Source organism: Oxyura jamaicensis, chromosome 2 (assembly GCF_011077185.1).
Source record: "Oxyura jamaicensis isolate SHBP4307 breed ruddy duck chromosome 2, BPBGC_Ojam_1.0, whole genome shotgun sequence".
Lineage (NCBI taxonomy): Eukaryota > Metazoa > Chordata > Aves > Anseriformes > Anatidae > Oxyura > Oxyura jamaicensis.
This window is the reverse complement of record NC_048894.1, coordinates 44,517,827-44,542,035: the sequence shown is the minus strand read 5'-3', so window position 1 is coordinate 44,542,035 and position 24,209 is coordinate 44,517,827. Positions and strand designations below refer to the sequence as shown.

At 43.7% G+C, this 24,209-nt stretch overlaps 1 protein-coding gene across 1 annotated transcript in view; it reads right to left on the bottom strand.

The window, feature by feature from the left end:
• Positions 1 to 21,862, bottom strand: part of SH3BP5 (SH3 domain binding protein 5) — a 47,973-nt gene extending 26,111 nt beyond the window's left edge. Inside the window, exons 1-3 of the mRNA XM_035316352.1 lie at positions 21,569 to 21,862; positions 19,934 to 19,996; positions 10,275 to 10,403 (exon numbers count right to left, since the gene is read on the bottom strand). Of these exons, the coding sequence (XP_035172243.1) occupies positions 10,275 to 10,403; positions 19,934 to 19,996; positions 21,569 to 21,685 (309 nt within the window). The 5' untranslated portion in view covers positions 21,686 to 21,862. The remainder of the gene's footprint in view (positions 1 to 10,274; positions 10,404 to 19,933; positions 19,997 to 21,568) is intronic.
• Between the last annotated feature and the right edge of the window lie 2,347 nt (positions 21,863 to 24,209).

Below are 24,209 nucleotides of genomic sequence, written 5' to 3'. Positions count from 1 at the left end.
ACACTATAGAAAAACTGGACCGATAATCTTTTTCAGCAAGAACAGGCAAGAGTTCATAAATTCTTACTGTTTTACTAGAAGTCATAACGAAACACCCCCAGAAGGCAGTAACCAACATCCACATTAGATTTGTTTTGGCAGCAGCCCGTAGCATGAGCATTTTTCATTACACAATATACTCCCACCTATTTAGACCACTATATAGAATAAAGATTGGGGTGGTTGAACAACTTCCCAGAAGTTGCAAGGCTCATGCTGCCTTCCAACACTCATCACTGAGCTGTTACCACACAAAACAGGTACATAGTATACTACCCTGACCTCGTGTCACCCAGTCTCAAATGTTGGCTACTATTTTTAACAGAGAGGCATGTCTGTGGCTTACAATCTCTTGAAACAGCCATTAGTAACGGCCAGAAGAGACTGGGAGGGAAAAGGTTGAGAGAGACCAAAGCAAGGGAATCATTCCTTTAAGTTACGAGTTTTTCAAATGCTATAGATCTGTGTTTTGGGGATGGCAATGCAAAGGATATGGCTATGCAAAGGAACCCACTATCTTAAACTCTCCGGTTTTCCAGACTGAAGAGGATGCAAAATAATCAAATCCTCAGACAACAGCCGAGAGGAAAGGAATACACCTCTGTTTTCACATCCCAGCACCCTTTGAGCAGAACTGCTTACACCTTCCTGCCAGTTCCAGCGTTTGCCATCGTGTCTGTGGCTAAGCTTGGAAGCCAGATCGCCTGTATTGCTTCTTCCTGCTGAAGGCAGCAGATACCTGACAGAGAAACAAATCTTCCCTGCCCTAGCCCCCTCCCTGCTACTCCAAAGAAGGGAGGATGTTTCCACACCAGCTTACACACCCCGGCATTCCAATACCCCAGACCTACTTGCACAATACTTGCAATATTTCACAGTGGAAAAATGCAAGAAAAAGCATTCTTAAAGAGCAGGAAAATAATTAGCTCATTGTATCATTGGCAATAACTGAAGAGGAGGTTGAACAGCTAGCTGCCTTTGTGTTGCTGCCATCAGAATAGCTAAGGGTTTTTTGGGTTGGAAAAAGTGGATGAAAAGAAGAGATGCACAAAAAAAAGTTCTCTCTTCTGGTGAAGCTCTTAAATACACTTTGACGATAATCAGCATTTTCCTCTTCTTCTGGAAAGAAAAGCAGAAGAGGAAAGAGACTGATTTACAGTGCACAACTAACAAATCTAAATAATGGACGCCTCCAAGGCACGTCTTCTATTAATGATGATAAAACCAATCACAGTTTTTGCATCAGCAGCGTATACAAATTAGTCATCTATCAACAGAACAGTATGCTCACATAAAGCAAAGATGTGGGATGTATAAATATCAACCCAGAAAATAACTAGACCTCCTCAATAGGGCATAGAAATTACAAACAGATGCAGGAGGTCTAACTTTAGAGGGGACTTGTATGTGCGCAGAATTAATCAATGCAGGTATTTCAATGGAGTGGCTAAACAGTAGTTGCTACTTTCCAAAGGTGGTAAGAACATGTTATTTCAAGATGGGTTTGCTACAGGTGCCATCTAGTCTGTAGGAAACATAAGTAACAGCAATATGAATCAGGTAAGGATTTGTGGAGGTTTTTTTTAGTTAGTTTGTGAAGTAGCAGCTGCTAATGTTCCCAAACACAGCGCAGATTTCCAGCTGCTTGGGATTAAGATGGCAGAAAGCTGCCCGTCCCTGTGACCTACTATCCTGCATTAGCAGGGCTGAAGGGAAGACAAATGCTTTTGGGAGCTTTCCTTCACAGATCTGATCTTTGGTATCACCTTCCAAATCCTACCAGGCAGCATCTGCTACTATATCAACGGTTTAAGAGCACTGTTTGAGACACTCAAACACCACAATGCTCAAGCAGCCAACAGAAGCAGAACACAACCGTAAAACTGAAGTCTTAAAGTAAATAAATAATGGTACTAATAAATCAGCTGGGAGTAACCCAGGTGGTTGACCCAGGTTAAGTCCCCCTGATCTCCCTGCTTCCCAGGAGATAATCACAACTTTGACACAAAAGAAAATGGTACAGAACCGTAAATACAGTTTGCAGGTTTTAAGCATTCAGGTGAAGCAAACTGAACACACCAAGCACAAGTGCCATCCAGCAGCAGTGAAAGACTGAGCCATATGCATCCAAACACAGGTACTCACAGGGTTTCATTAACAACTGAACAAACATAAAAAGAGGGCACAAGAGGCACTCCAAGAAGTTAGGAGTGTGGCAAAACATTTTCTTTACTTAACCTGAAGTGCATCCTGCTTTAGAAATAAAATTTATGAAATACAGTGGGTTCTCTGGTGGAGGTCCAGGAAGTGACTCCTCGCCCTCAATAGTAATAATAATAATAAATAATAATAATATGACAGATGTCAGATTCCCTTGCTTGGCTTACTTCCTCTTCAGATGGGTGCCTGGTCCCACAGCCAGCCACATATGATGCAAAAAAGGAGGATGAATATGCTGGAAATGTCCCTGGGGATCACAGCAATGGGAACTTCACACTGCACAAGAGGACTAACGTCACATTGACACAGTTTCCCTAAGTGATGTCTTCTGCAACAAAAATGAAATAGTGGGAAGAAAGGGTTCAGGTCTAGAGCAGGCCCACAGGGAACAGAAAGAGAGAAAGGCCACACACAACTTCTTAGGCCACCTGGTACAACACTCAGCCTCCACGTGTCATCCTTCAAAGCCCTACTTCGCATACACCTCACCTCTGTTTCTTCTCCTTACCATTTCTACCACACTGGGCTCTCTGACTATCCACGTGGCAAGTCCATGTCTCCCTTCCCTCTGGAGCAACCCAGCCACAGCATTCCAGGCAAGGCAGGGCTTGTGCTACCTCCCTCTGTCCCTCCCATGCCTGGCCTCCCCTAGCACTGAGGCCACTGCTTGAGCCCACACCCCAAAGGTAGGTGATGGTGTTTGAGAAGCTTAAGTCCCAGTTCAAGAAAGGAGCAGCTGTCCCCTCCCCTGTGGCCTCTCCACACCACCAGCCTTGCAAAATAATCCAGAGCACAGCCACTCCTTTATGGGCGATTTAGACACCTGGGTAGCAAGCTGCTGTCACACCATTCACCCGCCTTCCTGCACGAAACCAGAACCATTACCTCCTCTTTCCTCACACTGAGACACCCAGGAGAGCTACCAAGGCAGCTCCAATGGAACAGCATCTTCATTTAAAAGGACACACAATCAGCATAGGCAAAGCACAAATAACATAACCTACAGACATGGACCAGTTAAGAGTCCAGAGGAGAGCCACAATAATGGTTGACATGATATGATAATGATGCTGGAGCACATCTCCTGTGAAGACAGGCTCAGGGAGTTGGGGTTTTTCAGTCTGGAGAAGAGAGGGCTCCAGGGAGACCTTACAGTGGCCTACCAGTACCTAAAGGCCTACAAGAAAGCTGGAGAGGAGCTCTTTGTCAGGGAGCGTAGTGATAGCACAAAAGGGAATGGCTTTAAACTAAAAGAAGGTAGGTTTAGACTAGATACAAGGAAGAGATTCTTCACTGAGAGGGCAGTGAGGCCCTGTCCCAGGCTGCCCAGAGAAGCTGTGGATACCCCATCCCTGGAGGTGTTCAAGGCCAGGCTGGATGGGCATTTGGGCAGCCTGGTCTGGTGGGAGGTGTCCCTGCCCATGGCAGGGGGCTTGGAATGAGTTGATCCTTAAAGGTCTCTCCCTCCTAACCCAAACCATTCTATTCTATTCTGCCAGTTTGGGACTGGTTACTGCAATTGGCCAGGGTAGTAACATCCAAATAGAATACCTCCTACAGGCTGCACCACCAAGAACACAGCTGGAAGTGCTCACAGGAGCCTATGACAACTACTGGCTCTGCATTGACATGGATCATTCTCTTTGATACAAGGGGCACTTCCACACACATCATTCTCTACTGCTTTCTCCCTGCTCAAGAGACTGTAAGAGAGACCAGAATTAACAGTCTGTTAATTGCAATACTGCACAGACGATTATTACTTACCAATGATAATGCACTGCTACAGCTGTAGAAAGGAGTCACGTGATTTGGGTGTGTTTTTTTTTTTTTTCCTAAGGAATTTGGAAGGATTTTCTAAGGATTTGGAAGGATTTGTAGAATGTTTATCATAGTCAATTTTCAAGTCTCTATATCCTTGCTTTAGAAATGGGAGTCCACCAGACAGTTTTTTGGTTTCTAAACAGTTAACCAGAAACACTCCTTCAGCCAGGAAGGGTCAGTTGGCTGTTCCACGGTAACCGTGCCAATAATTTTGCTAACTCCATGGCACACTGCCAAGCAGGAATTCAAGTTTGTCACAGTTCTGCTGACATTTAATTTTTACTTCTCAAATTCCCTCTCCCTCCACCTTTTTTTTTTGCCAAGATAAGCTTACTAGATAATAGGAATCAATCTTAACTCTTTGCTGTCTTAAATGCAAGCATCAGGACTTCAGCTCACAAAAGTAGCCATGTCATAAGGAACCTCTTTTCCATCCTACCTCTGATATACCAATGGGTAGCACACCTAGGAACCAGAGGGGAAGACCTGGATACCCTGCAGTTGGATTTGGACCCAGGAGCTGTCGCTCACCCTCAGAGCTGCCCCCCTGCCTGCAGCCGAGCCAGCTGGTGCTGTGATCCAATTAGTTATCATTCATTGAGTGGATTTGGATGGGAAACTAGGGTGTTGTAGGAAGCAACACTGGCAAGACAACACTTTCCAGTTCCTAATTAATTTTTAAGAGTGATTGGCAAATTATGTTGATGTAAAAAGCCTTCATCTCTTGAGCTAAGCAAATTACCATCTGTAGAGCCATACTGCTTTCAGACTACTCAAGCTGAACACCTAGAATCCGAGATGCAATGGCCACTGTGGAAATTTTCGTTCAACTACAGGAATTGCAGTCTTCTGCACAGAATGGTTATCAGTCTCATCAGCTGAGGAAGAGTCTTCTAACTAGGTAAATGTGCTCCTATCTGCTTACACCCTTCCCACCTTCACCATCAAGTGGCCAAGTTACTCCTCAGTTCCTGTTCTGTGAGATTACAACAGCCTACTTTTCACCCTGGTTCACTCTGGATGTTAGATTTGTAAGCTCACTCGCTGCAGGATTCACCTGACAACTTTTAAATGGCTAAGCAACTGAAGACTAGATGTCTACACTCCCTCTGCATTTAAGGAAGGCTTTTCACATGCACCTGCCTCTCACCACTGACCACAAACATTGATTAAGGGTCTGAATAACTGATTACCTTAGAGTCTAAATCCTTCCGTAGATAAAGCTAATCAAGTTAAATCCTACACTCTTACTCAGCCTACTAGTGTCCACTGTAACCTTCTCATCCTACTGGTGAAATCCCACCAAAATCCACATCAGAAAGACAAAATAATTGCTCACTGGTAACTGGGTTCCCCTAAGTTTTGTGAAGTCAGGCAGAATAGAGACCCAGGGTCCAAGTATCTGGAAGTTCACCCTTAATTCTTCACCTTGTCAGCTGACTTCTTCAAACAGATGTATCGATCCAAAATAAAATATTACATGAGAGAAAGATTATTAGTGAGGGGGAAGGAGTGGTACTTTATACAAAGTGGTAGAGAGCACAGTGGCTGTCCCTGCTGAGTACAATCTACTTGTCCATCAACTGTGTTTAATCCCAGGTACACCGAGACATCAGCAGTGAAGACACCATTGTACAGCAATGCCAGCATGTTTTTTCAAGCCTTTTGTGACAGGAGAGTTCTTTTTAGGAAAGTATGCCAACAAAATGAAAGGCAGAATTAGTTGTAAAGCTAAGCAGGGAAGGTCACCCAAGAGGAAGATGAGTACACCCTTTCAATCTATTGCTCTCTGAGCACTTGTTACAGATGGGTCCCTCAGTGAGTGACACATATACATATGACCTAGCATAGATCTTTCATCTCTTTTTGCCTCAAGCAAGATTTTCAATGCTCTTTTGTAAAAGCTAGACAGGGCAGGGGGTGGGGGGGAATACCACAAAGCAAAAAACATGTTCCTCCCAAAACAGGCTCAGTACTAAAGCTGAGCAAAGCATCCACACCTACTCCCACTCTGAGCCAGTACTAGGGACTGAAACACAACTTCTCACTCTGTAAAAAGAGCTCAGTAACGGGAGATGAGGCTTTGTTAAAAGCAACACTCCCAGGGCTTTTATTCCGGTAAGGGTCACTACAGATGCATAGATTTTTGTACTTGTAGGGGTGGGGAATTCATTTTTATCCAACTTTTTTCCATCAGAAGCAAAGCAGGAAAGTCAAGTTCTCCTTTTCGGTTTGTCCCTGCATTCCCAAGTGATGATGTATGGATAACAGTGTTTCAATGGCACCTTTCACCCTAAAGTGCTTTTACTGCCCTTAATGAACTCACTTCACAGCAGTTTGACAGTTCCATTTTATACAGAAACTAAGATAAAAATGAAGTAATATATTTAAGCCATGCAGCAACACAAGATCAACTCTGAACAGCCCAATGACTTACACAATAGACCACACTTGTTTTAGCACAGCATCCTGTCCCAGTGCACGATACCACTAGTGAGGTAACACACTTCTCAAACTCTTACCACATGCTCAGACACTGTTGCATAGGAGCTTTCCAGACCCAACCCTGCAAAATGCTAAGTCAACAGTGGCTTAAGACACTCCTTACCTCAGAAGCTCAAGACGTACACTTGTTTACATTATTAATGTTTTCTGGCAATGTCAACCTTCTTCCCCATTACGTTTGGGGACGAAAAAAGGCCAATTTTCAGACTAGTCACATAGGGAAGCAAATTACAAAAAAAAAAAAAAAAGTTATACACCAAGGTTCTGCTTCCATTGAACACGAGCATTATAGCATAAGTCAAAGAACAACCTTAAAAGAAAATATGCAAAATGCAAAAGAGTCCTTGCAGCAGAAGCATAATAAAATCTGACTAAACAACTAATTTGGATCAAAATGCTCTGAAACAGTAGGGTACCCCTGTAGTCAACATGAAAGACCCACTGTGATACCAAATGAGGAATCACAACAAAGTTGTCTTTGGAGAATTTGCATGAAATCTTCAGGGTCAAGAGCATTACCTTGCTCTTGCTTCAGCATCAGCAAAAGCCTATATTAATATTCTTGTGCCAACAGACAGCATCCTGGGTCCCTGTGCCACCGCTTCGGAGGACAAAACACTTGAATGGTAACACTAAGGGCCCATTGTTCTTTTAGAGCAAAGTTCTACCCTGAGACAGACCAAGCTGAAATTCTCTTGGCATATGTTACACAAACAAGATGCTACAGGACTCTTGCACGGGAGAATTAATTTGTTTGGAATTCCCCATCTTCTGCCAACACAGAATTGCACAAGATGGGAATAAGGGTGAAGAGACGAAAGGACTCACGATAATGAAGCTTCTCCAGGGAGTACTTGACTTGGGGATGGTTTTTTTTTGTTTGTTTGTTTTTGCTGACCCCACATCAGTGCCCTTGGTACCATTTTAATGTGTTTTATTTTAATAGCTTAAGTAATATTTCCAGAAGAGAATCACGTTGGTGCCATGAGAAAGCAACCTCCTTGGTTTCACTAAATACAGCTTTTATCAGATAACTTGCCCTACAACTGGCATCTGAAATGCAAGCAACTCTGGACAACTCCTGCACTTATGTCAAACTAGGTTTCTTTAATTATGCAGTTCTTTGTTCCCAGAAGACTTCAATTTACAGGCCTTATTTTTACTTCCCTTTACCGAGAACAACAAAAAAAAAATTACACTTCCCTTTCTCTTGCAAGCACAGCAATGCATTTTATCCCTTATTGTTTAATTAAAGCTCTTTCAGCTACACAGAACCTTTTGTCTGTGCTTTCAGAAGTAGCCTAATGGCTCTGAAATAGCTGTAAAGACAGCAGGTAGAAAAGAAACTTCATAAGCTGCGTGTTTTTCTAAACTTGAATGGAAAGATATCAAGCTGTTCCCATGATTTCTTCACAATTTTAGGAATCAAAGTGTAACAGAAAGATGTCAGGCTTACATCTAAACATACTAATATTCTGGTACTTTCCTTTCATTTCATATCCACACCCAACTCGCTTCCAAATAAACTGAACTTTCCTAGTCTAAATGAAGACTACAAAAACTCTTTGGGCAGATGCCTTACTGACAATTACTGTACTTTTCCAGTCTCCCCATTTCCAGATAGATGCTCTGTTCACTGTCCTTTAACACTAACACTCCTCCTTGCCTTCATATTTTGTATTTCACGATTTTATTAGACAAGGAACCAAAGGGAAATCAGAGGTGATCTTTCAGCACTTTCTCCTGAGCAGATACAAAGAGGGAGCTCTGTTCCCTGACTGGCTTCCTAACACAAAATGCAGAAAAGTCAAATGAATTGCAGGAAGGGGAATTCCTGCAAAGAAAAAAAATTACCCTAAAAGGGTAGGCTGTCAAGTGTCACGGAATTAAAAATAAATCTGTAGAAAATTAGCAGATCAAGGATAAGTAGCATTTAAACCTAGCTAATGACAAAATGAATTGGGAGAAAAATAGGAGAAAAATACAGTATTCTCTATCAAGCCCAAGGCAAGCGTAGTGATTTTGCACGTCTCGGGACTTGAAGCTGTTTCAGTTTTTTAGTGCTCTCACAAAGCACCTTTGAACTAGTATGGCCGAATGACTCTCAGAAGCAGCAAAGAGGTAGGAATAAGAAATTCCACTTTTAGGACATAATCTGCTGCCAACTTCAGGACAGATGACAAAGCTCACTGTTCTCTGTGCCTGATGTTACAAACCTCAAAGTCATCTGATTGTTTGGTACTGCAGAGTATGGATTTTTACCATTGACGTTTCCAAGTATAACTCCTGAAGTCCTAAGCATTCTGTACCTTACATAGCTATTTATGGATTTAAAAAGTATGAGATCATATGTGAGGCAGGGCCAGTTTTTTTTGTTTTTTTTTTTTTTTTTTTTTTTTTGACATTGTACATACTAATTAATATAAACAATCAGTTCCTTGTTCTTATTTCATTATCAACTTCCTTTCTTTCTCCACATCACTACTACTGGTTTATCTCTACCACAGGCACTAGGCCCTGTGAGCAGAGACTGCTTTCAGAACAGTTACAGATGAGCAGTAGATACCACACTTTCTTTGGAAGCAATTTACTTTTTACTATGCTTTCACTAGTCTCTAGGATTAAGTCCAGTAATTCCCCCACATCATCTTCACTGCCTGAGACAATAGTTCCAAATAAATGCTGTGCAATTTAAAGGACAAGCACAGTCCCTCTTTTCTTGTGTGACACACCTCAACAGCCCAATTCCTGCTTCATCATCTTTCAAAGCAACAAAGCCTGCATTCACACCTCACTTTTCTGTGCCCTGCTCCGAGGATGTCATCTTTTCTCTCTCCCTTCTTCTATTACCTGGTGAGTTTACTTTCTGCCTCCTGGCATACACCAACACTACTTCTCTCACCTCTCAACCTCATCCCCTACTTATTTTTATAAACAAAATCTTCCTCCTGTCTTTTTTTTCCCCTCAACACCTTTCACATGTTGCCCCACCTCTCTCACTCTTCCCACAAACAGGGTCACATCCTGGTTACCCAGCTACCGATTACAACACACACATTTCCAGCTGAGCACAGAAGCAGCAACCCCAGGCAACACTTCCCCCTACTTCTGCCCTCCCTGCCATGAGAGTAAATAGCAGTAGCACTCGAGGACAGCCTGCCCCTTGAAGAAATAAAACATGAAAAAGCCTCAGACACCAGCAGAACCCACCACAGATGCCAAGCAGAAGCACTCCCCAAACAACCATGTGTTCAACTCTCAGCTAATTTGTCCTTCAGGTGAGAAGCTGCCTGACATCTCACATGCTTCCAGTTGCAGCTTTTTATCTGCTCGGCATTTTGCTTTAAGGAAAAGTAGCCACACAAGGTCTACACTATATTTTCAAACAATTACAGCTGTTGATAGGACAGAGCAAGGCTCTGAAAGGCCATTCGTAATGAGGAGAGAACAGAACGAGCTTGCTGCTATTCATAGTTCGTGCCTGCTGTAGCTGTCTGGACTGAAGAATATGTGCAGCTGTGACTGTAAAGAAACACACTTTGCCATCGATTCACATGGCCAACATGCAACTCAAGACATAGACAGTGTCAGCCGAGTACATACACTTAGGATGTTATTAATAGCAGGGAAGCGATGCAATTACTATGCGCTCTCTAGCATAAGCTTATAAGGCAGAAATTTCTTACCTGTCTGGCCACCCTCCGAGCTTCCCAGTAAGGTTTAGAGTCTTCTACAGCTTTCCCAATCTTCTTTACCAGTTCATCCAGTTTTACCGTTGCTTCAACCAGCACAGAGCGGAACTTCTGGCGTGCATCCTTCGAAATGTGGGAAGGGAAGCAGGGAAAAGGAAAGAAAGGACAAGGACAGATTAGAACTTTAAATTTTATTTTTACCCATTTGCTCCTACCTTCAGGATGGTCTTTAGATTCACTCATGAGCTGACGCATTCAAAACAGTTACTGTCATGTGGGCTAAGCCAGAATTCTTCAATAGAGGTAATAACAGGAACCCTGAACTGCACCTGAAAGCTAGCATCCCGGACATCAAATGTCCATCTTCCAGAGAAAGACGGCTTCTGTACAAAGCCCGCAATAGCCTGTGCTAGTTGTCACCTCTAGCAGGATTTCTCAGAGAGGAATAGCTAGTAATTGACTTGGTGGAGGAGCAAATCACAGTGTTACAACTTCTGAGAGACAGTTAATTGGCAAAGACATCTCATCCACTGCACCGTCTCATAGTTCGGGATTGTTCAGGAGCATGCATAACGTCCACAGAAATTCAAGTCTGTCCTCACGCTTTTCAGAGGACACGTACCAGAAGTCTCCATGAAACTGCTTTACAAATTTTGAAAGCTAGATATTTACTAAGGATTTTCAACAAAATTTCCAGAATCCTTCTCCCTGAACCTCTCCTTTCAGTAAACAGAACTGGACTAACAGACAGGCCTCATCCCACAGCAAGCTGGCACTCAGAGGGAACCAGCATCTCTTAAACCTTAGCATGTGTCCCAACTCTAGCAGCATCCCCCAGCAGAAACACCATTTCACAACGCAGATGAGGATGGGCAGGATCTGCTTTCTGCAGGAGGAAGAACCAGACACATCCCACGTTTTCAAGTGGGCTCCTCTTTCTGTTTTATAAATGCACCCTACTTACTTCAAGAGCAGCAAAAGCTTTCAGCTTTTCATTGAAGAAAGATTTTCTAGCATCAATGCACATCTTTTCAGGTATAGTTTGTATCAATGGATAAGGACTTCTACTTTCCATTTGATTATTTATTATATTTAAGAAAAATAAATTCCAGCTACTTCCAAACTAGATGAGTTGCCCTTTTTAAGTAATTATCTTTTCTGCTCTGCTGCAACTTCCCTACCCTCAAGCAGAGCGATCCTGATTTCCATCTCAGCATCCAGCACAAACGAAATCAATGGAATTGTCGCAGAGGGATGCAAATACAGGCTGGGACCTGGCCCAGAATTTAAGGAGACCAAGATGAAGGGCCGTGTGAGCTCTTGACAAGCCTTGTAATTCTAATTAGAGAGCAGGATTTAGGCAGACTGCTGGAGTGACATGTTGATAAATCAGGAAGCAGCTGGCTTGAAGAAGTGCTCTAATTCAGGAGGCTTTTGTCATTACTGCTGAGGATTTCTAGAATGCACAACTGTTTATTCACTGGAAGAACTAAAATACATTGGAGCCTACTACTTTGCTCACAGAAGCAGAAAAATCTGCAACATTAGTTTTACAGAAAGAGAAACATACTTCAGTAAAAGCTGCTTTCATTCCATTTTAGTCTTCTCTAAAACCTTAATCAGCATCAGTAGTATTTTTTTCAGTGTAAATAGCTTTGGTTTCTTAAAGTGCTCCAAATTATTCTGAGACAATACTTAAATGGGTAGCAGGGCAAAAATGGAGAATTAAATGCACATTAACTTACTATTGACTGGATTGGAGTTATTTAAATAAAATAGTTTCTTAGTGATAGTATGAAGCGTATCTTTCAAACAACGTCTACCAAGTCAATGAGTTTTTTAATGAGAAAAAGTTAGATACTTCCAATTAATGTACTGGATGACACGGTTCACTGCTCAATATGAATTTCTCAAGAAACTGAAACAAGACTGCAAGCATGATGACTATATCGCAAGAAAAATGTTAAGTACTGAAGTATATTTAACAAGAAGTCATTTTCCTACATATGCCCAAATAACATTTAAATATTCATTTCTGAATGAATGTACCTAAAACTTTGATTTTCCGTTTGTGAAAGCTGTGTATTTGTATACTAGTTGTGGAAAGTGAATAATTAGAGAGAAACAGAGATCTGTGCAGCGATTTACCAAAAAAATCAGTTTCCACGTCTGCAAGATAAGCACTTGTAACAAAGAGATCTGTCAACAGCAACCTTGTATTATCACTAACAAATCTGCGCTTAGAGACCTACCCCAAAATTATTCATGTAATTACATCTACACTTAGCCAATGTGAAAAAGACTTATCCAAAAGGAAAAGAGAACAGCAAAACCAAGCCATAAAACACCAAGTAAGGAGCAGTCCCACAGGAACATCTGGATCCACGACTCTCCCACCAACTGGGATGAGGTGCATACAAATTACTGTAACTGATCTTCTAACAGGCACCTAAGGCACAGGTCTTGTAAACACTTAAGCACGTGTTAATCCATGGACACAGCCCCACCTAACAGGATAGCTAGTTACACAGAATGGGGAGTTTCAGCTGAAGAACACACTGGAGTGAACCTACAGTCCTTATCCCCCCCCCCCCCCCCCCAAAGATGCTGGTTTCCTATTTTGAAGCTTCACACAGGGTCCACCATCCTCATTTCTTTCCCATGGAGAAGAATAATGAGAAACAAAAACACCCCAGGAACTTTACATCCATGTCATCCACTACAGGATGTATTTAAAATGACATCTTCATTCCCAGGCTCCCGATTGCCACGAACACAAGTCCGCTGGCTCCGCCACCGTCTGCACGAGAGAAAAAGCAGATGCTGACGCTCTGCCTGGATCAGCCCCGCAGCCAAAGGCTTCCAGCCATCTCCTTCAGACACAGCGACCAGGAGCAGAGGTCTCTGAGAAGTGGTGACACCAAACCCATGCCCTCTTCCCCGCTGCACTCCACGTGCTGCCCTTATGCCCTAGGTACACTACAAGAGCAAAAGCTTCCCACATCACAAACCCACACAGCACACCAGCCATGCCACGTGCCGCCAGAACATCTGTAAAAGTCAGCCCCCTTGGGACAGCACAAAACCCCCCTGGCAGGCACCACCAGGGAGGTTTAAATCAGAAATACAGGCGCAGCAGCTATTTTTACTCTTGGTGTGTAAACTGGGGGGGTCAGAAGTACCAAAGCTTCTGCACCACGTGCAGCAGGAGCATTGGGCTTGGTGCACCTGCCACTTAGGTGGCAGTTTTACTAACCAGGCTCTGACTAACACAGGTGTTTGTCACGCACACACTCCAGTGGGCACAGCGCTTCGTGCATCATGTGCACAACTACAATTTACTGCTCAACATCCTTTACTAGTGGCTGCAAGAGCTCCACTTCCTTCCTGGAAATCCTTCGCATTTTTCTCCTATGTGATTGATTTTACAAGTGCAGTTTTAAGGAGCACGCCAGACCTCTGTCCCTTACATGCTTTTCTTGCAAAAAGGTGGAAAGAAACAAAAATAAAGTTTTGCACCTAACACCCACCTGCTGAAGGACAAAGGATGCTTGTTTTTCCTTTCGATGAGTGATGGCGATGAGCTGGTGTTAGATGCCAGATGACAAGCAAATCACCATCTCTGCCCATCAAAGGAAATACATATTCTCAAACAATTTTCTTTTTAAAATGAACTTAGTGCATCAACCATGTATGAAGCATCTTCCCTCCAAGCGCATCTTAATTTCATTTACAATGGTTGTCCTCTGATCTTCCTGAGGATTTGGTGTGCAGAACCTCTGACAACCCATTCAATCAGCTTGGGAGGTGCATGGGAAATGAGATTGCTGCCTAAAAGACAGGCTTCGTCTGTTCCCAAGTGGGAGGCAGCATTCATGCCTGCCTTCCTCCATCACAGAGACCTACCAGCTGTGAAACCTCGCTTCCAGGTTACAGCTGTGTCAGGATCAGCAACCTGCAGGTGTGAGGAGCAGGTAGGCTGCCCAGCTACACACACAGCAGGTGCAGGTGTGCATGTGCTCAGAAAACTACCCCAGAGCACTGAATACTGACATTTTGAACATCCAGTTGGGGCTCAGAAGTTCAGATAAAGCAGATGGACAACCAAGCCTTAAAAAAAACAGTGCAAAGAAAGGGCTATGTAACACAGCACTTAATTCTGAAGCATGGGGGGAAACTCTTTATTTCTATACAACTATTTGCCATTAATATTAATATGCCTTTTAAGAACAATATAAATCAGTATTTGGAAGTTGGTCTAACCTCCTGCTTGCAGTTAGAGACTACAAATACTCTGATTTTTTGTCTTTTAGTCCTCTTAGAAAAAGGCCACGGGAGGCAGGCAGGGAGAGGAACTGGGTGCTCCTTCCAAAGCAGATTTCATCTCCTCTTTCCTTCAGCTAGAAACACATTTCTGCTTCAAGGCTGTGAATCAAGCAAAGCCCTTTGACTCACTCAGGTGACAAAATCTTTCCAGAGTCAGAGCGGAGGAAAAAGCCTTTCCTTACTCATCCACAGACGAAAGCAGAAGGCAAAACAACAAAAGCAACACACAGTCCACGTGCAGGAGCCATTTCCTAAGGAAACAAGGGAATTATAGACATGGAAAGAGCTGCTATCCATCACAAATCCATCACACGTGTGTATCTCCAAAAGACATCACTCCAAAAGACAGCAGGCAAAACTGCCACGGAGCTGCTCCTCCCTTTTCTGTGCACTCTTCTCTGGGACACTGCAAAACGCAGCACGGGGCTGCTGATAAGGCGGTGGATGTTTCTACAGATAAGCTTCCCCAGCCCGAGCAGGCGTGGTCAGAATGAGATTCCTGCCACTGACAGGACATTCTTCTAAAACTTGGAAGGCTGAGGATTTAAAAAAGAAAAAAAATACTTAAAATTCTTATATGGAGCATGGTCAAAACCACAAGCTTTACCCTGAGAAAACAAGTATACTGAGGAGGAATTCAATAAAACGACCCTTCCCCTTTTGAGAGGAGTTCAGATGCTGACAAGGCTCACAAGGGAAGGAGCACCACAGCAGATACAACCCTGTCCTGTGACTCTGTTCAACACCAACCCAGAGTAACCTTTAGGGTAAACCCAGACCTAAAATTAGCGCTAAGCCTTGGAGATCAGAGCCAGAGGATCTACACAAGCGTACAAGAAGGATTCTAACCAAGTCCTACTTACAACAAGCGTGGCTGAAAGCACACTCTCATGTGCAATCACCACCCCTCAACAAACATTGGCAGGCTCACAGCTGCAGCAGCACAAAAGCTCTCTCTGACATAAACCGCACTTTGAGATTGCTGGGATTCCACTGGTAATTTTAATGGTATGTGCAGTATTTTTCTCCCCACGATGCTGCCAGAGGGTCCCTCGATGAATCTGCTACATCTGAATTGTACTTTTGAGAGGTGGTCAAAGGCACGGAGGAGTTAACAGATGTGCATGACTCACCCACCCAGCTAAGTACATTTGCAACTTCTGATCTGAGTTCTGATGGAGACACATTTCCAGCACACAGGAAAAAAGCCCCAGTAGTAAAGCACAGCTCTAACGTGCATTTAGTCAAAATGTACTCACCTCTCCACTGCAAGATGTTGCCTGCCATCTCTTCACAGAGGCTTCAAACAAACAGGGGCGTTAGGAAAGCCAAGTGTTAAATCCCCTGGAGGACCTTTATCATCATTTTGCTGTGTCAGTAATGCTCAGCGTTGCACTTAGTATGAGCAGTGTTAAGGATTTTAAATGAAGCCTAATCAAAGATTCATTAACAGGCAATACATTAATGCGACATATAACCACCAGCCGCTCAGTGCCCTTTATCAGGGCCACGTGTCCTGAAGAGGCTGTGAGCATCGTCAGGTCAGGATATTTCTCCAGGGTTTAGTGGAATAGGTCAAAAGAGCAAAAAGCGAGTAATTATATCAGCTAAAAGAACAGATATAGCCAACTTCAACACATTCCACACATGTAAAACCACACCTTTCGCATGGTGGTTTGGGTGCAAAATTTATCTTTTTTTTTTTTTCATTAAAAAAGGCAGGCTGGTCAACTTAAAAGAGGATTCCTCATTTTATCACCTCTGTGATCAAGCCAACTTCAATAGATCATCAAAACACTGACATGCCTGTGGCTACACTAGGAGAGCACAATATCAAGATCCTAGAAGGATCTGCTGATTTTAGCACCTTAACATTTCTAGTGGGTAAATGTTACCATTTTACAGGTGTAGAACTGAGGCACGGGGAGAACAGAAGCACAGGCTTTACAAACATTTAATACCTACAGCTCTTTTGCTGTTAATGGCAACTGGAGCAAGTAGACACATGCAGCAGTCCAGTTCAGAGCAACTTGGGCAAGGCTACAGAAGCCCAAAACAGTCTCACAGAATGTATATGCCACAAGGCTCCTCTTCCTGCTGATCAGGGAGTACACCAAATCACAAAAACCATCATAGTTTGTCGTGTTTTTTTTTTCTAAACTTCCTTCAAAGTCATATACCTTCCACTCAAACGCTCCAGCTGCTTTTTCAGATTATTCTGGAAATACTCAGGAGTGGGAATGAATGGGCCTCAAAGTAATACCACAAGACGTTGTATGCCAGCTTCCTGTAATATAAATAGCCTAATGATATTGTGTTCCCATTAAAGTCAACTATGATCAGGTATTATTTGCTTCATATTTTCAGTAATGGAATGGAATAGGATAGATAAATCTCCATTGTTTGGTACAAGACAAATAAGCACAACTTCTAATGAAACATCTTGCAATAGCAACACCACCACAAACTAGGAATGGGCAACTAGAGGGGCCCAAAGCTGCCAGTAGTCGTCAAAACAAGTCTTCAAAGCCAAACTTGGTGTGGCTCTCCCAAAAGCCCACGTTCTTAAGCAGCATTCAAGGACTTAAGTCTTTGAAACAGAGCAATCCCCATTCTGAATGCCCCCTTCCAAGCTCTGGATTTATCCTATAAAGCTGCTTGGCAGAGCTCTTTTTTTGTCTGGAATGAACATGTGGGATTTTTTACTGTTATACCGTAGGGGGAGGGATAAAATATCTTTCCTCTAGAAATATTCTGAGGCCATTTAAAATGCATTTATCAAGATGTATATAAATATAGCCCTCATCACCCATCTGCATTTGTCCTCAAAATCCAAGCAGATAAAAAGCAACGCAAATCTTCCTGAATTACAAATTAGGCAGTTGCATGATGCTACCAACTGGCTTCAATCCAGTAAGACTTTGGACAAAAAGTGAAAGGGAAACTTCCACGAAAACATACTGCTGGTGGTATCTTAAAATTTAATCCATTGAGCATTGCTTACAGTAAGTACAATTCAGATCTGCAGTAAACATTTAATAGCACAGAGGTAGAAAGCATCGTGTAATTGTTCTCTGTGCTGACACCTAGTATTTCTTAGGCTAAGTCAGGTAAACAATAACATAAAATCAAGCTGATGTGGAAACACTGCTATTTCATTTACAGTGATACATCCAAGGGCCTTTCATCCTGTAGAGCTCAGCGTGTGTCTCTTGCATAGTAGCTACAAATCTCCAGACGCTACAAACACTTGAACACATGAATAATTTCAATCAAGCAGTAAAATCCCATCTTCAAGTCATTGGGATTTACCTCATGAGCATGCATTTGCATTATTATTACTATTCTATCTGCTTCATAATATGTCCTCAGCACAAGGTTATGACAAGATTAATGAAATCCAGGCAACTATCCATAGCACCATCTTTCAATTTCAGTACCTCAGTATGAAATAAGGAGATTGAAAAGACTTATCTATATATAGATATATAGATAAAAATATAGCTAGCACTGCTCCCGAGGAGACTTGGAGCCCATTTAATTGGGACTGTTGTGACTAAACAGATCCACTAGCATACTGTTTTTTTTTTTTTAAAGTTCACTCATAAAATTTAAATCAACTTAGTGACACAGACCAGTTTTCACAGCTGAAATATAGTTTAATTTTGCATAACAAATAGTCTTCCATTCCACTAAGCTTATTTGCCAATAAATTCATGATCTACATGCCAGAAAGCACAGAAAATGGAAACGAGTAGAGAGAAGAAAACAGCCACATGACGAGCTCAGGGAATGCTGCATCCTGCCCGATTGAACAGAACAGTTCAGCTGGATGGGACCTTCAGAGATGACCGAGTACAACTGCCTAACCACTTCAGGGCTATCCAAGAGTTAAAGCATGTTGCTGAGGGCATTGTCCAAATGCCTCTTGAACACAGACAGGCTTGGGACACCAACCACCTGGCTAGGCAGCCTGTTCCAGCGTTTGATCACCCTCACGGTACAGAATTTTTTCTCATGTCAAATCTGAACCTCCCTTGGCACAGCTTTGTGCCATTCCTTCACGTCCTGTCCTCAGTGACCAGGCAGCAGAGACCAGCACCTGTCTCTGCTTCCTCTTCTCAGGAAGCCGCAGAGAGCCATGAGGTTGCCTCTTGGTATCCTCTTCTCCAGACTGGACAACCCAAGTGTCCACAGGACATGCCTTGCAGCCTATTTATCAGCTTTGTTGCCTTCCTCCGGATACTTTCAAGTACCTTGACATCCTTTTTATACTGTGAAGCCCAGAACTGCATACAATATTCAAGGTGAGGCCGCACCAGCGAGCTGTCACACCACCAACTTCCTAACTATTACCTACTCGCTGCTCTGTTTGGTGCATACAGCGGTGTTACTCCAATAACTTCATAATGCTCCAGGTACCCATCCCATGCCTCAGGTACCCATCTCATGAACATACATATATAAAGAAAAAAAAAAAAAAAACAAAAAAAAAAACCACAAGACTTTGACATTTTTAGATGCAAATTTTAGTATTCAAAGTATTATGATGTTATCAAAATTATTTAGGATCTAAAGTAGTATTTTATGCCAGTTCTCCTTTAACAACATATTCACCTTACACTTTCACAGGTTTTATCTTCTATTTTGCAGTTAACAAAAGAGAACTTAGATGCTCAAGTATGACAGTTAATTCTGAGTTGGTATTAGATCAACAACACCAAGCCTTCCAGAATAATGACCAAGTGGCTGAAACTCAAGCTTAGAAACAACCATTCAAGAACTTCCTATCGGATATTTAAATGTCAAAAAAAAAAAAAAAAAAAAAAAATTTTTTTCCCCACCAATTGAAAAATTTTTTTTAAAAAATGTAAAAAAAAAAAAAAAAAAAAAAAAAAGGCAAAACTGACAAGCTTAAACAAAACAAACAAACAAAAAAAAAAACACACAGGAGATCCTGGCAGGTACCTGTATGCCAGAGATCTTTCAAACAAACAAACTTTCACTGTCCATAATCACAAGAACTGAAACCTAAAACAGTTACTTGTAAAAACAGAACTTGTCTAAGTTTAGTTTCAAAACCTAAAAATAGGGTTTGGCCATGGGGGAGGTTGGGTGCTCCACTCACTGTCAGCATCCCTCTACCTTTCTCTTTCTGTTCCAGCTGTTATCTCAGTTTACAGCTTTGAAAATTACCAACAATTCCTTGTAGCCAAATAACCTATCCAGATGACACAATTCAGGAGGGAACCTACACAAAAAATATTGTTCTATTGCTCACAAAACCCAACGTGCAGAGAAGGAAAATGCAAGGATGAATTCTCTACCTCCAGTTCTGTCTCTCTCCGATTGATATCATCTGTAGATTGATTCAATTTTTCCAGCTCGCCCTGGAAAGAAAGAAAGAAAATGTTAAACATGTATTAAGAAATCTAGGGGGAAAAAAATGTTTCTGAGAATGGTCATTCAGCATCCCAACCGAAAGTTCACAAGGGCTGTGGCTTACACGTTTAATGAAAACAGGAAAACTTGAGACACTTAGAATAACTTTGCCACTAGTCCTCTATTCTGCAGCTTGTAAGAAAAATAATCAGAGAAGCTCTGTAGTTTTATTTTAAGGTAGTACGTTTCCTGTTCTGGGCTATTCCTCACTAGAAAAAATAAACATAAGGTACAATAATGTCTGTCCTGATGATCAACATAGTGAGCATCTGCTAGTTTCCAGTGAGATACAACTACCCCCCCCACCCCAAAAAATAAAATAAAATAAAATAAAAATAGCATAACCTTAGTACTATCACAGTAGGTCCAGCTAAAGCACAGCATTCATAAGAAACACATGAAAAGCATTTTACTCTGGATTTTGGCAAACCTTTCCATAATAAAGCCAGTCAATGGTACGTATGATTGTGTTTACTTAGTGCGCCTTCGTGCCAACATTTTGATCTCTAACAGCAGAACCAAAGGTGTTAAATCCTTTGAATAAATATTTACTTGAGGTGGTGCTGGCATGGACGAAGTTACCGTAAAAACAAAGCTCGCAGTTAATGACTTTCTTACCACAAAAAGCAACCCTGGGGAGCAGATTCCAATAGCCCTAATTACTCGAGCAACGCGTGCGAGATCCTACCCGCTTCAGCAGGGGCGGCTCTCGCTACAGAATGACTCGACCTGCAGCCAGCGGAACGCCGAACCAGGCGAACCCAGCGCCAGGAGGACCGACGGGCGCTCGAGCTAGCGATCCCCCCGAGGTTACAGCGATGTCTCCGGCCACGATCAGCGGGGGATTCATCCCACAACGCCGCTTTCCTGTCCTCGCAGCTCAGAGCTGGTCCCCGGCTCCCAGGATGTGGAGGGCGCATCCCTGCGCGCCCACCTTTGCTGAACCAGAAGCGACCTGAACTGCCTCCCGCTGCCGGGCTGGGAAAGTTCCCCTGCTCGGAGGCAGGCACGGCACCCCAGTTTAGTTGTTTTTTTGTTTGTTTTTTTTTTTTTTTAGCCAAACGCCAAAACCAGCAACCGGAGGGGTGTCACCGACGGGGTGCAGGTGTAGGGCAGGTGGACACGGGCTGCCAGCGGAGGAAGCCGGGGCCAAATTTAGGCCGGCAGAAGCGGAGGCGGCTCGGCCGCGGGCCTGGCTCCGGCAAGCAGCCTCTGGTGAATCCTGCGAACAGCGCTGGGGCAGAAGGGCTGACGGTGGAGGGGAGGAAGACGGGCTGGCTGGCTGGCTGTCTATCTGTCAGTCTGTCTGTCTGTCTGTCCGTCAACCTCGGGTGCTTGCTTCGGGGATTGGGGTTTGGCCGTTTAGGAAGCGGGGCTGAGCAAAAAGGCGTTTGGGAAGGCACGCACGGAGGGGAACCGCCGTCTGCCATTAAAGCTGCCTCCTAAAACATAACAGAGAAACCCGCAGCGTGATCCCTCGCCTCGCCGCGCCGACAGGAGACGAGCTCCCCCCCCCTCACCTGGATGCGGGGGTCCACCTCTTCTTCCTCCTCCTCCTCCTCCTCCCCTTCCTCCTCCTCGGGCCGCGGGCCCTCCTCGGCGGCGCCGCCACGAGCGCGCCTGGACGCCGGCTCCATGGCGGCGGCAACCGGCGGCGGCAACGACACCGACAACACCGACAGCGACACGGCCACCACCGCCGGGGCCACCTCGGCCCGGCCCCGCCTCCGGGAAACCCCTCCCCGGCCGCAGCCCCCGGCTCTTTGTGCGAGGAGGAACTGCGGGTTGGCTTCCTTCCTCCTTCCCTTCCCTTCCCTCCTCCCTCCTTTCCCCTCCTTCCTTCCTTCCTTTCTTCCTTCCTTCCCCCTCCTCTCCTCTTCTCTTCCTTTATTTGTTATTTTTCCCCCACCCGGCACCCCCCAAACCCGCACAAGCCAAAGTGGGAACTGCAGGTGTGAGGGAATGCCGCCCGCACCTTGCAGGTCTCCTTTCTCTTCTTAATTATTATTTTACTTTCAAAATAAGGGGCTTTCGACAACCTTGAAAGCAGGAATGAAAGCCAGGTTTCCATTGTGTGGCAGCTGAGCAAGCAGCTGTTGCACCTATGCTGGGTGCGGTAGAAAAAGGCATCCCGAAGCCATGTCCTTGTCGTGTGGGTTGAAAGGAACTGGTTCCTTCTTAGCTCCAGCCTTCCTCGCTTTCCTCAGACACAGCCGAAAGCCCTTCCATGGGCAGCAGTGAAGAAATACAAATTTATAAACCGTGTTTTTTTTTTTTTCTCTTCCCTTCTCACAGCAACCCCAAAGAGAGATTAACAACGTGTCCCCTCCTCATCCCAAAGGAAAACCACCTTATTTTGTCTTTTCCCTCCCAGCAGAACATGTGGGCCACACTACCCATATGGGAAAAATCAGGCAAGAAGTAGCAACTGGCTCAGCTGAGGCCCTTCCTCAAATCACACCAACTGTGCTGAACCACTTCCACACTGCCTGTGGGTGGGTAACAAGTCATTTCCAACAGGTGAGGAACACATCTCCACCTTAAAAGTGTCCCTTTTTAATTGAACCCCATTTTTTGTTAGGAGACTCTGCAAACAATACCAAAAATTAGAAAGAAGCAAGTATTTCTTATACTTGGTGAAGAAGCTTCCTCTGAGAGACTGAAGATCGAAAAAGATTTCAAGAAAGCATTAGAAGATAAAAATTCACATTCCTAAGGTGAAAAAGGAGGGAAACAGAAGTATTCAAGCTCCTCCAAACAATATAAAGCAACTGGAAAAAAAAAAAAAAAAAAAAAAAAAAAAAAAAGAGAGTGGCACAAACATTTGAAAATAGTATAAACATAGAAAGTGACACCAACAAACTTAAATCAAGGAACAGAGGAGGTGTTGCAAAAACGCAGATGGGTTGTTTGCAACATCTTCATTTCTCACAGCAAAAGAAAACATGTAAAGAAAAGGAAAACATCACCAACCCCAAGTGGTTTATTCTTACTCATTTCCAACAAGGGAATTAAACATGTTCAAACAGCCCAGAGCTTCCAGGGCCTTGGGGTGTCTCATCCCCACTGTGCTGAGGCTCACACCAAGACAGTGATGGTCCGACATCCTAAAAGGGGCAGAGAAAACACAAAGCAGTATGTGGAAGGATTAATGCTGGCAATCCCACCATCACTGCTTATGTTTCAAGAAAACACGGCTGTATAGAACAACTACAGTATCTTCACCACATTTCCCCAAAACCCACACGGTCTGACCCACAGCAGCGACACGCAAAGCACTGCCTGCTGCCTGGGGTATCCAAATGCTCCCGTACGGACCATGCTCTCCCCACGGGTTTTGTAATGTTTGAGCAAGGACCTGTTGTTCCATTGCCACCGTAACGGTCCCAGTGATTGTCACAGCTCAAATAAAACCAAGCCAAATTCATCAATCTGCCACCGTCGTGTCAGAGCAAGCTGTTTCTATCCATATTGGATAGAAACTTGGAACTTGGAACGAGCGTGCTGGGAGAGCTGCCTGCACAGATCAGCCCTGTGCGAGAGATGGTATGAATACACAGCCCCTTTTCCCCACGGCTCACACGCAGGCCCCAGGCCACTGAGATCATTTTATATCAAACCAACATATCAAGAAGGTTTATTTTTAAGGAACTGCTGAAGAACACACAGATCGTGAGTTTTCCATCACAAAGGTGTAAACAGAAAAGCAGCCTTGAGGGAGAGGTTTGAAGGAAACAAGAAAGACCACTTGGTACACATGAATATCAATAAAAGACTTGAGAATATTATTTGCATGGTCAGTTTTCTCTCTTCCCCATGAAACAGCTCTGGCTGAAACCGCTGTCACATGCAAAGGGCAGCAGAGCCCCAGGAGCTGTGAGCAGCCATCCTGCATGACACGCAGGTGGGCTCCATGCTCTGCTTAAGCCAACACAGTACAAGAAGTAAATGGCAGATGATGGCGTTTGGATATTACTTTCACCAAGTCATGAGTAATCTCATCCCAGCAAATGTCCTACGCAACGTGTTAAAAGTCAGAAGCCTCCCCCAAAAAAGAAAGCCAGTCATGCTGACCTTTTCACTTCCACCCCAGGTCCCATATGCACAAAGGCAGCTGAGTCAAGCTCGCACGAGGATGGACCAAGACAATCTGTGTGCTTT